Source organism: Typopeltis vanoorti, chromosome 5 (genome assembly GCF_054136105.1).
Source record: "Typopeltis vanoorti isolate ZY-2024b chromosome 5, IOZ_Tvanoo_1.0, whole genome shotgun sequence".
NCBI lineage: Eukaryota > Metazoa > Arthropoda > Arachnida > Uropygi > Thelyphonidae > Typopeltis > Typopeltis vanoorti.
In genome coordinates, this window is record NC_143553.1 from 143711224 (window position 1) to 143725378 (window position 14155).

Consider the following 14155-nt stretch of genomic DNA (forward strand, 5'->3'; position numbering starts at 1 on the left):
CCTTGATGCAAGTGTGAGCAAATAAAGTTTGCACGTGAAGTATCTTCATGACTGGGCTACTTGTATGCTTGCTTACTTCAATTCAGTTGCCTTAGTTATCCCATAATGCCGAAGCACTCTTTCTGGTGAATATAATACTATTCATCATGGGAAGGGAAACTACCCGGACTGGTTTTAAAGGTTGGGTAGCCTGATCGTGAAGATACTTTACGTGCAAACTTAATTTGCTTACACTTAAATAAAGAATTAAACCAAGAATATAACTTCTTAGTATAATTTATAGTATAACTAAGTGAAAAAACTTTTAAGAAAAATTTGGTTCGATTTCTTAAACTCTTATATAATTTTTTTATTACAGTTAATTACACTTTTTTATGTGACTCCCACTCATGAAAGGTTGTAAACCGAAAGTACATTAAGACCATGGGATGGACAGCTAAAGATTTTTTTTAATTGATTTTATACACTTTTTTGCATTTTTAATATATTTTTGTATAATCCAGAAACTCCGCTTTAGAGACCAATCTCTAAAGATCTCTTTCAAGCCACTTTGTGTCTCCAATAAGCAGGGAGGTGGTCTTGCAGCAAATGAAATCTCCCACCTAAGACAAAGTTGACATTTATTGAGTTATACAATTCAGTTAAATGAAATTCAAACTTGTTCATATCACACAAAACCAAAAATCATTAGGAATATCTGAAAACCTGGCAGCCATTTTAAACATTAAGTAAAACTATATGACAATTTTTTTCCTTGTTTTCAAAACACAGGTCTACAAATCACTTAGTCAAATTCAAATTCCATTGGACTATCTCACAGTGAATAGGTTGGATACTCTGATTTCAAAAATCATATCCAGTTTTTCTTTTTTTTTTTTTTTGGATGAGTAGGGGCATAAAACAAATTTTCATCATCATCAAATTCCTGCCATGTACCCTCAAGGGGTGTACAGGATATGATAGTACTACATGAAAAAATTACATCATTACTAACTTCCTATCTACAATTTTCCTGCAAATCAGTCTGTTACTTGTCAAGACTCCAATATTATCATTATCAGATCTTATATTTCTATCGTCTAAGGCACATTGTACCATATCAATCCACCTATATCTTGGTCTTCTTCTGGGTCGTTTTCCTGCCAACCTGGCAGAGAACACTTGTTTTGCTAATCTTTTCTCTCCCATTCTATTTAAGTGACCATACCACCTGAGATTAGCTCTGCTAACGCATTCCTGGATGCTGACAATGTCAAATTCTTTCCTAATATCCTCATTTTTAATATGATATTGCCATTGATGCCATCTGTTCAAGCCTCTAATCTTTCTCAGGACTCTCATATCTGCAGTCTCTAGTCTTTAGTCAAGTGTTTTACTTCTGACCCAGCTCTCAGATCCATAAGTTAAAACTGGTTTGAACACTGTCTTGTATACAGCTAATTTAGTGTTCCGACTAATTTCTCTCTTATTCCATATGAATTTATTCAAATGACTTCCTACCATACCAGCTTTGCTGATTCTGTTGTCTATTTCTATATTGAATTTACCATCTTCACTAAAATCGTGCCTAAGTAGCTGAAATGTTTTACTTGTTCCACAGGTTCTCCATTCAAAACAAAGTTGACATTTTCAATGATTCTGCCTATTTTCATTGTCTGTCTTTTTATTGCTGATCTTCATACCATATCTATTACAACAGTTATTCAATTTAGTCAGAGAATCTTGCAGACTTGTAGCGGATTTATTTAGACATATAACATCATCCGTATAGAGCAAAGAGCTGATATTAACATCTCCAAATTTGATATCATGTTTAATACACTTTCCTTCATAATGTAATCCATATAGATAATGAATAACAGAGGGGATAATGTACATCCTTGTCTCACACCAGATTTAACATTAAACCATCTTCCTGTACTTCCTTCAATACTATCTGCTGACTTACAACTAAAATAAAGACTAAGTATTGCTTGATATAATGCCCCATTGACACCATATAACTGTACCGTATTGAAGAGCTTCTCTCTTGGCACCTTGTCATATGCCTTTTCCAAATCGACAAAATTGAAATACATATCTTTGTTATATTCCCATGCTTTCTCGAGTATTTGTCGTAAAGTGAAGATCTGATCCTGACAGCCTCTATTTGGCCTGAACCCAGCTTGTTCTTCACTAAGCTTCTCTTCCCCAATCCTTCTCAACCATTCCTCAAGTATACTGGCATAAATCTTACTAGGAACACTCAGTAGAGAAATAGCTCTGTAATTCTCACATTTAGTTTTATTTCCCTTTTTATATATGGGTACTATGAGAGCTCTACTCCAATCATCGGGAAATCATCCCTCTGTCCTGCTTTCTGAACTATGCAGTGCAGCCACAGCCACTATAAGACTTTTATACCACCATATTTCAGCATTTCTGGTCGAATATCATCTACTCCTGCTGCCTTTCCACATTTCAAGCTTTGATGGCTTTTTCTACTTTAAGTATGAATATGTATTCCTGACTACATGCCTGGTCAGTGTTTCTTACCACTGTGCTGTCATCACTGCTTGTTTCGTTTAGCAGTTTTTCAAAGTAATTACTCCATACTTCAAGGATATCTTTTTCTTCCGTTTTCATGTCACCTTTATCATCTCTAACTCCTTTTACAGCACTCTTTCCTCCATTCCTAAGCTTCTTCAACAATGTCCAGAATATTTTGTCACCTTCTTGATATTTATTTTCTATGTACTTGCCAAAGTCCTCCCATGACTTTTTTGTTTAGCTAGTTTTACACACTGTTTAGCTTTCTTACACTTGTCTCTGTATTCTGTAAAAGTAAAAGCTGACTTATTTGCCAGGAACTTTTGATATGCTTTCTTCTTTTCCTTCACTGCCTCTTTAACTTCCTGTGTCCACCATGGAGTTCTAATTTTTCTATCCTTGCAGACAACTTCACCACATGCCTCTCTAGCTGAGTCAATCAGGGCTTTCTTCAAGGCTTGCCACTGAATCTCCAAGGTTTGGTTCCTGTTCTCAAACTCTTTCATTTTTTCTTCAATAATCTTTGTGTATTTTAGTCTACATTTCACATCTGAGAGCTGCTCAACTTTTATTCGCTTTAAAACTTTCTTACATGTTATTCTTTTCAATATGAAATTCAATTTTATCCTGCTCAAGACTAAATAGTGATCACTTCCAATTTCAAATCCTGTGTACACTCTGGTGTCCTGCACCAGGAAGAAAACATCACTATCAATAATAACATAGTCTATGAGACTTTCTTATTCCTTGCCTCTTCTCTCCATGTGAATTTGTGCACATTTTTATGTTAGAGCATGGTGTTAGTAATAACCAGTCCATGTCCTGAGCAGAAATCCAACAGATATTTGCCATCAAGCTGAGTGCAATGTGCCCTAAGCAGCCCTAATTCAAGAATGTCTGTTTCTTTTTTTTATGGGAAAGGGTAATGGGAGATGTTATAAATAGTTTATAGCACAGCCCAGATGGGTGACTATCATGGCAAGGTTAAATCAGATGAGAGAAAATTAAATAAGCAGGAATTAAATTAAATCAATTAAATAAGTAAATCACAAAGAGTTCTTTCACTGTGTAGTGAGTAAAAGAAAGAATGATCATGCAAGGATATCCTTGATGAGTGCTGATGGCAGGGATTGATTTACTGAATAAACTTTGTAAGGGTGTATCATCCAGATAGAAATGACAATAACTGATACAAGAAAACAAAGGCAATGAAAAGGTGCTCAAAATTTAAGAAAATACTGATATAAGCAATTGTGTGATTAAATGGAATATGTGTCAGTATATTACAAGAAAGTGCAAGAGAATTAGTGTGCCTCACCAGATTATTTAATTAAAGTCTCAGCAGCGGCAAAGATTCTAAAGGAGTTGAAAGAGAGCAAACAATTCCATTACATAAAGGAGAGTCCAAGAGAGATAACAAATTACAGACTGATCACTATCTCAGGAGTAGTGTTTACGGTATTAGAAAGGCTGATTCTGGGTAAACAGTAAGATGATGTTCTAAGGAGGAGGAAGCAACACAGCTTTTAAGGTAGGCATCATGGCTGTTTGTTTGTTCCTCACACTAGTATCCACTATTTGTGAAAGAGGTTCTTGCTTTAGTAATTTATTCACTTTCAATAATAAAATAACAGCCAAACTGAATAAAGGAAATAGTTATTTGACAATAGTGCAGGAATTTATAAAGGCATCTGAGGATACTGAAAGGTAATTGGAGCAAATGAAGATAGATATAAAGCTGTAACATCAATAAAAGAGTGGCTGATGGAAAGACAAAAAATTATTATGTGATGGAACAGAAATAAAGAAAAGGCAAATGACCAGTGGTGGTGGTGGTGGTGTGCTTAAAGACTCTGTACTTTACACTGCTGCTTTGATTTAGACATTAATAATATTGTGAAATATTTGAGGAAATATCCAGTTATTTGCTGATGATAAACTAGGGTAGGGGAGAGAGAACAGTTCAATGGGTATTCAACTGAACATAGCAAATTGTCATATTCTGTGTGGTGAATAAATGGATTCCGAAGATTCAAAGTCTTTCATAAAGAGACTTGCTATAGGTGTAGAGGTAAATTTCATGCTGAGGTCTGAGACTTGAGAACACAATACATTTTTTTTGAAGATCACCTAGCTATGCAGTTAACACAGAACAGATCTAGCATCTGTGAAGGAAATGTTTTGTAAGATGTTTTTCATCTCTTCAAGAGAGATATTGGTTAAGAATGGGACAGGATTTAGGCTATCAAGAAAAGTGTTGTCAGATAGGATAAAATTCTGTAGTCTATAGATAATATCTCCATTTCTATATAGGATGATTTTGTTTTATGCTTTCAGTTTTTTTATATTCATACCTAATGAAGGTAGTTGAATTTCACTATTGAAATGTATAAAAATGAAGTTCTTAGCTAGATATGTAGAATCATTTCTCTTTTATTCATTAAGCATTATTAGAATGAGCCAAGATAATATATAATAACTTATAGTTTGCTGAAAAAAAAAGTGTTTTAAATCTGCCACAGAATTTAAACCACAGCCTACTGATGGTAAAGAAAAAGGGGCTTTACCCACTTTACTAACCAGCCAAAGCCAGTAACAGAAAACAAAAATACAGAATATTAATTTAGTAATTTACTAAACTAGTTAACTTTATTCTTTCTGTCCACAAAATTCTTGTTTGTCATCAGTGCATAAGCACTACATGTTTTGCTTTTATCAATGAATGAAATAAAATAAAAAGAAATGATTTTTTTCTTTTAAAATAATATCTATATATATAATAAAGAACTTTTATTATTAAAAGACCAGAAGATAAATGATAAAATATACAAAGAGCCAACAAGTTTCACTAGCCACTGTCTATCATTTTCAAGGCTGAACTGGTGTGAAAACAAATGCATTGAGTTAGATTTAAAACATACACTTTAGTAACTGTTAGGCCGTTACATTTGATCATTCGTGTTTAATGGCTATATATATAGATATAGTTCAATAACTATATCTATATATATAGTTATTGCTTTAAAAATTGATTTGCTCATAAGCTTTAATAGGTATGTTATACTGTTATGTATTAGAATTAGAATTCCAGCAATTAAAAAACATTATCGTATGAATGCAAAAAAAAACTTTATTCAAATTTATTATTATGCGAAGCCTCCAAGGAGTCAAAAGACTCAATGGTGGGCACCTACTCTACAAGTCTGCATCTCCACCACTTATGATGCAATTACAAAAGGATAAAAAAAACAAAAAAACTTTTTTTTTTTGAAAACATTAAATGAAAGTGTTAGTTTGGTTGTCTGCACTAGACCTCAAAAATACTGAGTATAGCATTTTGCATAAACACATTCAAAAGTTATGAACAACACTGCATTCACCAAGACAAGGTACACAATAAAAAAACAATCAGCTATTGTGATTTGAAATGAAACAGAACTTCATTCTGTAGTATAACTTCTTTTTTGAACGAATATATGCAATTAAATCTGTAAAAAACATTTATTATAGAATACTTTTTCAATGCATAAAGTAATAAGCTGGCCACGTAAACAGTAACAAGAATATAATATGTCACTGTTTACACAAAAACAAGTAATTTTCCCAATGCAAAAATTACTATACAGAAATTATTACTTCTTGATGAGAAATTGAACATCTTTCAACAAAGTTTTACTGTACTAATAAGAAACATTATTTGGATAAATAATAAATATATCCGAACAAGGTACTCATTCAGATATATTTATTCAGTTCAGAAACAGTTCAGATTAAACTGTTATCAAATTGTCATTATTTTATTACTTCTTTTAATTGTAAACTTTTCAAAATTCTTTTATTGCTTAATTCTATAAATCTGTGTACCAAATCTAGTTTTAATAATAATAAGCTTTTTTTAAATATCTTCTTAAAGGTTAAAAAAAAAGTTTACCTTTAACTTTCTGTCGATGAGCAAAGTAGACTTGTTTCAGAAGAAATTCCACTGAAGGTGATATCGCAATACAAGAGTTTTGCTGATCTGGTGTATCCGACATCTTCATTAAAAAAATAAGAAGAAAATAAATCAATTCTTGAATTAATTATTAACTACAATAAGTATAAACTCAGTTAGTTACTAAATCTTAACTTCATGTTTAAGCAACAAGCTTCTGAACTTTCAGTAGTTTATTGTTTAAAAATAAACAATATTAAAAATATTGTTTATTTTGAAACAGAAAAAATTTCATCTAAGCATGCAATTATTAAAATTAATTAAACCACAATTCACATACAGTCTTGGATGCCACATGATTTTTTGAATAAGCAGCAAGGATGGAGTGCACTATTATCAGCAAAACTTCAGATAGGATTATTGATTAATGAAAGATCCTAACCATATAGGTGAAAGAAGTCACAGCTTAAAGCAGCCTAATGCACTCCAGCATAACTTGTGAAGCTCAAAAAGAAGAAGCTGGCACATCTGTAACTGATAGTGGAAGGTGAACTGAAGTATGGCAATTTCCTGAGTAGTCCTCAATGAAAAATCCAATCAAATGCTCTGGAAATGTCAAGAGCAACAGCATGTGTTTCTTCACATCTTTCCGTGGCATGTGTCCAATAGTGAGCAGGTGATGTAGGCTAAGAGCTTCCATGGCAAAATCTGATACTGTTGAGCCTCTAGACAGAAGAGAAGCTGACAATTAATGACCCTCTATTACTTTGGAGAGGACTAAGAAAATGACAATCACTTAATAGTTTGATTGTAGACTTATCTCCCTTTTTTGGAATAGCATTATATCTACTCTATACTATAAAATGATAAGCTGAAATTGGAAACGGATGTGATGTCGGCTTGAAATGGATGTAGGCTGTAATGCTTTTGTGTAACGTTTTTGTCAAATTATTTGAAACATTTTGAAACTCAGGGGCTACCCTGAGTGTCGAGTCTTCAAAATTCGAGTCATCGGAATTCAAGGAGAACCGGCCTACCAGTCCGGAACACAGGGGGTTGGGTGCCGTAGGCGTCAGGGGCAGTGCCCCCTAGTATATGTGTGTGTGTATATATATATACTTGCTTCCATGTACTGGGATAACTGCCATGAGTACAAACAATTATAGAGATGACACGTGTGTGTGTGTGTTTCCATGTACTGGGATGACTAAACTGAGGATAAAAAATTATAGAGATAATATAGGACAGGTGTGAGTTCTGAATATGGAATAATGTATGAGTACATTATTCCATCTAATATGGAATAATGTATGAGTACAGCTGGAGAGATACCATCAAGACTTGATGACTTTTTTGGTGAATTGTTATTCTTCAGCATCAAGTTATTTAATTATGGGATACTAAGGCAAGTGATGTGAAGTCTTAGCTTCTTTATATGAGTTGTCCCAGTCCTGAAAATAGTTAAAGATACCAAGAAAATAATTTCTTGGTATCTTTAACTTATATCAAGTTATTTAAGATCCTTCTGGTGGCTTTTTTCTTGAAAGACTACAACAGTAATATGGTGCTCTGTTTCTGGTACAGTAAGGTTATTTGCACTAAACATCTATGCAGAAGTTAGAGGAGAAGACTTATGTCTAATGAGGTTTGATGTCTATATTCAATAAACAAAATTTTTGAGATCTTGACACCATCATGCTTATTTAGATGGGGATAACTAATGATCTCTTTGCAAGCCACCTTAACCTCTCAGGCAGTGGTGTAGCTAGAGTTTTTGCCACCCGGGGCAGTCCCCGAGTTTGCCGCCCCCTCTCAATACACATTAAAAATACTACATAGAGTCAAAATGACGTATAGGAAAATAAATGAAAACATTGTGTTTATTTTTGAAGTAAAACTTTAATTCCAACATTTTAAACTGTTAGTTTTCTTGCTTTTCTGTTAGCAAAATCGTCGATGACATTGCCAAAGTCCATTTCATAGTAATGTAGGTAATTATTAATCAATTTTATTTAGAAAAACTCTTCTCATAACTAACAACACTTACAGCAATTGTGAGGGAAATTCGCAGTGCTATATTTACAAATATAATTACCATATTTCGCAGTTACAATATTTAGAAATGAGTTCTCGAGACCATTTTTGAAGTAACTGCAAAAGTTCAAAAAGGTTCAAAGTGCAGCCAGGGATGGACCATCCCCTCCATCCTCCCCTAGTTACGCCTTATGGTATAAAAGGCAGTTATGCCACTGCCCTGTTCACTTATATCTTTATTGTTACTCAACAAATGCCCATAAAATATTACTGCCCTCTTCTTCCATCTCGTGCACTTGAGATAATTATAAAAAGTAAATTTTTCCTTCAGAAGCAGAGCAGGTATTAACTCCACTTTCCCCTCAAAAGCCAACTTTTACTCTTCTGAGCAAGCTGCTTTGGAATCATCCTCTTTAAACCTGAAGCATGGCTCAGATCTGTTGATGATAAATCATTGTATGGCCAAGCCATTAATGATTTCTTCAGCAAACTTGAAAAGCATTTCACATTTATGTTGAAAAGTAAAGTTGTCTTCCTTTTATCAACACAGCTTTCATCAGGAGTTTTTTAATGTTGTCATAAATTGACACAGAGAAATATATATATATATATATATATAGACTTCCACCACTACACCCATAAAATGTAACTTAACAGTCTTATTTATTCCAATGACTAGCCCTTAAAAAGTGAACTACGATTTCATGAAAACGGCCATCAATATTGGTTACAATGAGAGAGAAGCAAAAAAAACCTACATAAAAAATGAATCAAAACAATTGCTCACTATAATTTTGCTATGGCTACCCTATATAACAAACAGATAAATATAAATCTTCTGATGTCTTCTATTCTCCAATGGGAGTAGGCAGAATTCTTTTAGCCTAAACTTTAGGAAATCAACAAGCAGCCAATCTCGACCCTACTCATCACCAACTGGTTGTGGCTGATGGTTGTTTGAAATTATAGCTGAAGCAACTAAGGCTACAACACCAACGTATTTTACCTGTATATTGCATTTAGTCATCACTGGTACTTGAGTTCATGATTATCAACAATTTGGAGGAGACTGGGATGAAAATATGGCACACAATCATCTCATATTCCTAAACCCTAACTAGTATATTATCATCTAATGCATGTTTTACAATCAGTTTTTCTGCGTTGAAATGGAAAAGAACTCGAGTTTTCTGGAGAGGAGAAAAAAACAACTTGTCTGCATCAAAACGTAACTCAGGAACTGAGCAAGGGGAAAAGAAAAAAAAAACTGGAAAAATTCCTCTAGTCATTGGCCTATAGTGGTCTTTTTTGATAGCAACCTAGCATTTCTCATATCATTCGAACTCCCTCTGAGACCAACAAACTCAGCTTTAGGTAAAGCCATGCTGATTAGCTGCTACGGTTTGTTCGAATTTTTTAAAGTATGAGAGAGAGGCAAACTATACTAGTAACGCTTAAATATCTGAGAGGAAGCCAATAACGAACTAATATCCATAGCGTACACAAAATTATTTCTGGTTCTCTATGCAGTCAAAACCCTCAAAAAATGTATAAAATGCAGTTTCAAAATATTTCCAATGACTTACATGCTTCGATATTACGATAACAGTAAACAAATTAATAGATGTTGTGTCCAGTTTTGTTTATTTCATTAACCACCATGTGACCAAAATAGAATACATACCTTTTAAATAGGCGACCTTATGTATACTGTATACAGATATATAAACATGGGCGTAAATATTTTTAATACTTTTAATAAAAGTGCATTAATACTATATAATCAACGGTCAGGTGTTATTTATATAATACATGTTATCATCGCAACAAAAAAGCGTTGACATAATCTCTAGGAGAAAGTTATTAGTATTCTTCCAAAATACGCATAACACAGTCTTTTTAAATTTGCGCCATTTTCCTGGTGTTGTACTATGCGTATCGCTGGTAAAAAAAAATAAGAAAATAAAACTACAAAATTAAATAATTAAAAATAATAATTATTATTATTTTAAATGTTATTTGACTAGAATTATATAGTTTGTTACATCAAGTTGCTACAGAACTCTTACGGAATCCAGAAACAGAATGATGCGTACACACATCTATAGTATGCTGCGTAAATTGTTTCCTTTTCATATACAAAAGCATTGCAATGATGCATGGAAAGTGCAGCTTATACTCCTATATTCTCTCCTTCCTCGCCTTTTTTTTTTTATCTCTTAAGTATCTTTTTTTTTTAATATTTCTTAAGTATCTTTATCTCTTCGTTCTTGTGGCATGCATCATCAAGAGAATGTAAATGCTGTCATTTGGAAATCCAATCTCAAACCGCAGTTGTGATACAGCAATGCAAATTATAGCTGCCAACCCCAACAGCATACATCCAAAATATGCCGGCATGGTTAACCGAGTGCGTATTCGCTCTTAAACTAGTGGGCTTTGGGTTCGAATCCTCTAAGACCCTTATTTCCAATGGGAGTAGGCATAGTTGAGTAGTACAAATTAACTTTTGGATGATGGTTGCACTCATAGTGCAACCATCATCCAAATGCAAAGTCATGTACTAGTCATGACTTTGCATCAGTCTAAGAGCACTCTTAGCCATCGCTAATGGGTTTCCCACGGGTATCAATGATTGCAGAAGCATCAGAGAAAGGAGGGTGCTGAAGATAACTGCCATATCGTGATCCATAAACTAACTCTTTATATTATTGTCTGAAATTGTGTGAATTCCACTGTCGATTTTTGGGTTCCAAAGTTAAAAATCTTAGTTTCTGCAAAGGGTTTGAAAACTACTCGTCTCTGTCAAAGATCGACTAACTCTGGCAGTGACGAGTTAGACGAATGGGAATCCCTGGCAGTAAAATTTCGGGTCCCATAAAAATAACTGTAGCTTCCACTACAGATAATTTTTTTTTTTTTCGAATTTGAAGCGCAGATGTTTTTATACGGTTATAACCAATTTTTAATCCCAGTATCCTGGTCGCTTGTAATGTGATGTAATATAGTAATGTGAAAAAGATGAATACATTATTAATTGGAAAAGGGGTGTTGGGGATATTCATAAAAGCAAAAGAAGGAGAATGGGAGTATCAAAAAGATGATTTAATATGGACTAATTCAGTTCATTAATTCAGAGAGAAATATCAAAGGAGTTTATAGAAGAGAATATCTGTCAAGAAATTATATGTGTAAGTAAGAGGAGGAGGAGGAGTGAAGTATATAGTAGAGCAACGAAATATGATAAGAAGTTAGTTACAATGTTACATTTATGGGATTGTATTTGAAACTCACATATGAATGGTTGCAAACAAATTTCCATTTAGGCACATGGGTGGGCTATAGATCCCTTTGCTTTTAAGGCTAAAATGGAAAATTTTCATTACAGTTACACATCACACCTCCTAAAGTAGATTAAGGATCCTATACTGGTCATTGAAATGGATAACACCTAAAGACTTCACAAACTTTCCTGATATAGTCGATTTGAATCCATTGCTGGTTAGTTGAGTAGCCAAAACACTATGCTGGGCCAACAAGGTGCCCAGTTAACAGCCATTTGTTAAAATGTGTAAGAAACTGTATGAAAGGGTAAAGGAAACATAACATATTTTCGCTGGAAAAGACCCTGATCTCTTATGAAAGCTGACATTCGAAACAACTGTCAGTACAAAGATATCTTCATCAAAAGCACTAATAACAGAAGAATCAGGGCAAATCTAGAAAACATTCTCGAAAATATAAATCACTATAGAGGTTTAAATACAGACTGAGTGAATCTTAAAATAATACTCTCTGCTGATTTTGTTGTTCTGGTATCTTGTCGACCATGTGAACAGGGACGGCTTTTGCATAGGCACTGCAGAACTGCAGTACCCCCAATTTTTCTCGATATATAAATATATTTATTAATTTATTTATATTTCCTTGTAATATTTTATTTTATTATCAATTCGTAGTGCTTATCGTGTTTACTCTGTCTCTTTAAATAATTGGACATTACAATTAAAGGATTTAATTGTAATGTCCAAAAATTGTAAATCCATTCCTTTAATTACAATTAAAGGAATGGATTTTATTTTAAAGTCATTTTGAATTATACTGAACTGTATAATTTTATCGATAATAAATAATATTTTTTCATGAAATAAAACAAGAAGAATATATTTTATTTTTAATTAATTTTGAATTATACCAAACTGTATAATTTTATCGATAATAAATAATATTTTTTCATATTTACTTGAAAAAATTTAAACATGTTTAAATTTTTACCATAATTTTGATATTTTATCCAAACACGTATACACTGTACTTACAATGTGTATGTATATTTCGAAAGTTGCAGCACCGCTACGATTTCAAGCCACGAGCCGCCACTGCATATGAAGTAGAAATAACGTTGGATTAATGAGATTTGCAATGTAGAATGAATGGTAAGATTACAACAGACCTCGATAAGACAAAGTGGTTGAAAACGAATAAACATCGCGATTACCTAATCAAATTACAAAATAAAATCAGACAGACAGGCTTGTGTAGCTTAGTGGAAGTGGCGCTTGCATCCTGTGCGATAACACGTGCATCCTGTGCGATAACACGCCCGAAGATAGACATGTTCAAGTCTAGTGGCCGTCGGAGGTGGGGGGGCTTTTTCTAAGCCTTCCTTCGACCAAGTTAGTCGATCTCTGACAAGCGCAATTGGGATTTTTCAACCGGAAACTCGGGATTATTATTAATCATAGAGAGAGTGGAGAGCAACATTTATTTAGGACAAGCAATCAAATTAGACAATTATATATAAGATCATATAAATAGACACTTGGAAAGCTCTTAGCAAGACAAAAGACACTATGCATAAACCAAAAAAAAAATAGATAACAAAATAAAATGAAATCTTTTTAATAGTATTATTCAGCCAGAAATGACCTGTGATAGTGAAATATGGAACACAACAAAGGGTGGAACAAAGGGTAATAACAACTTAAAAAAACAACAGGAAGACAAGTCTGTATTATAGCAAGAAAGATCATATAAGACACACCGAAATAAACAAAAAATCCAAAAACATCAAACTATCGATAAATGTGTAAAAGACATATAGCACTCAAGAAAAATAGATGGACTTCATGAATAGCAAACTGATATCCCAGACACAAAAGTCAGTAGAACGCAAATCGAGAAGATTTGGTAGAAAAGAGAAACTCGGATATCAAGGACTGATTTATACTCGTAATATCTCCTATTTCAAGAAACTTTTATACTTACAAAGATAAGGACTCGCATCAAATGTTGTATGCAAAGTGTATTAAACTTATAATCAAGAAATATTAATAAAGAGAGCAGTTAAGAAGTTGAGATCTGAGAGCTGGGTGGGATATACAATATTGATTAAAAATGGAAGCCGTAGATATAAGGGGCTGAGAAAGTTCAGGGGATGTGAACACAGGTCATTAAGGGCAGAAGAATAACAAAAACTAGTAAATTAGCAGGACAAGGTAAGTGATAGAATTCAGGAATGTGGGACAAGATAATCTCAGGGAGTGTGGTCACTTAATCAGAATGGTTGATGAAAAGTTAGTAAATGGTTTTTAGCCATGATGGCGGTTAAAACAGAGCAAAACGAAACAAAATAACAACACAAAAAAAGAAGTAAACAAA

At 33.5% G+C, this 14155-nt stretch overlaps 1 protein-coding gene across 3 annotated transcripts in view; it reads right to left on the minus strand.

Annotated features, from left to right (window-relative positions):
• The window catches only part of LOC150106896 (uncharacterized), a 107526-nt gene extending 94611 nt beyond the window's left edge, over positions 1–12915 (minus strand). Inside the window, exons 1-2 of one of the 3 annotated variants that reach the window (XM_090392802.1) lie at positions 12814–12915; positions 6461–6563 (exon numbers count right to left, since the gene is read on the minus strand). In XM_090392802.1, coding sequence (XP_090248928.1) covers positions 6461–6563 — 103 coding nt within the window. In that variant the 5' untranslated portion in view covers positions 12814–12915. Of the gene's footprint in view, positions 1–6460; positions 6564–9500; positions 9637–10178; positions 10399–12813 lie in introns of those variants that run through there. The other 2 variants (XM_090392801.1, XM_090392800.1) reach the window with 2 other exon arrangements.
• Positions 12916–14155: the final 1240 nt, after the last annotated feature.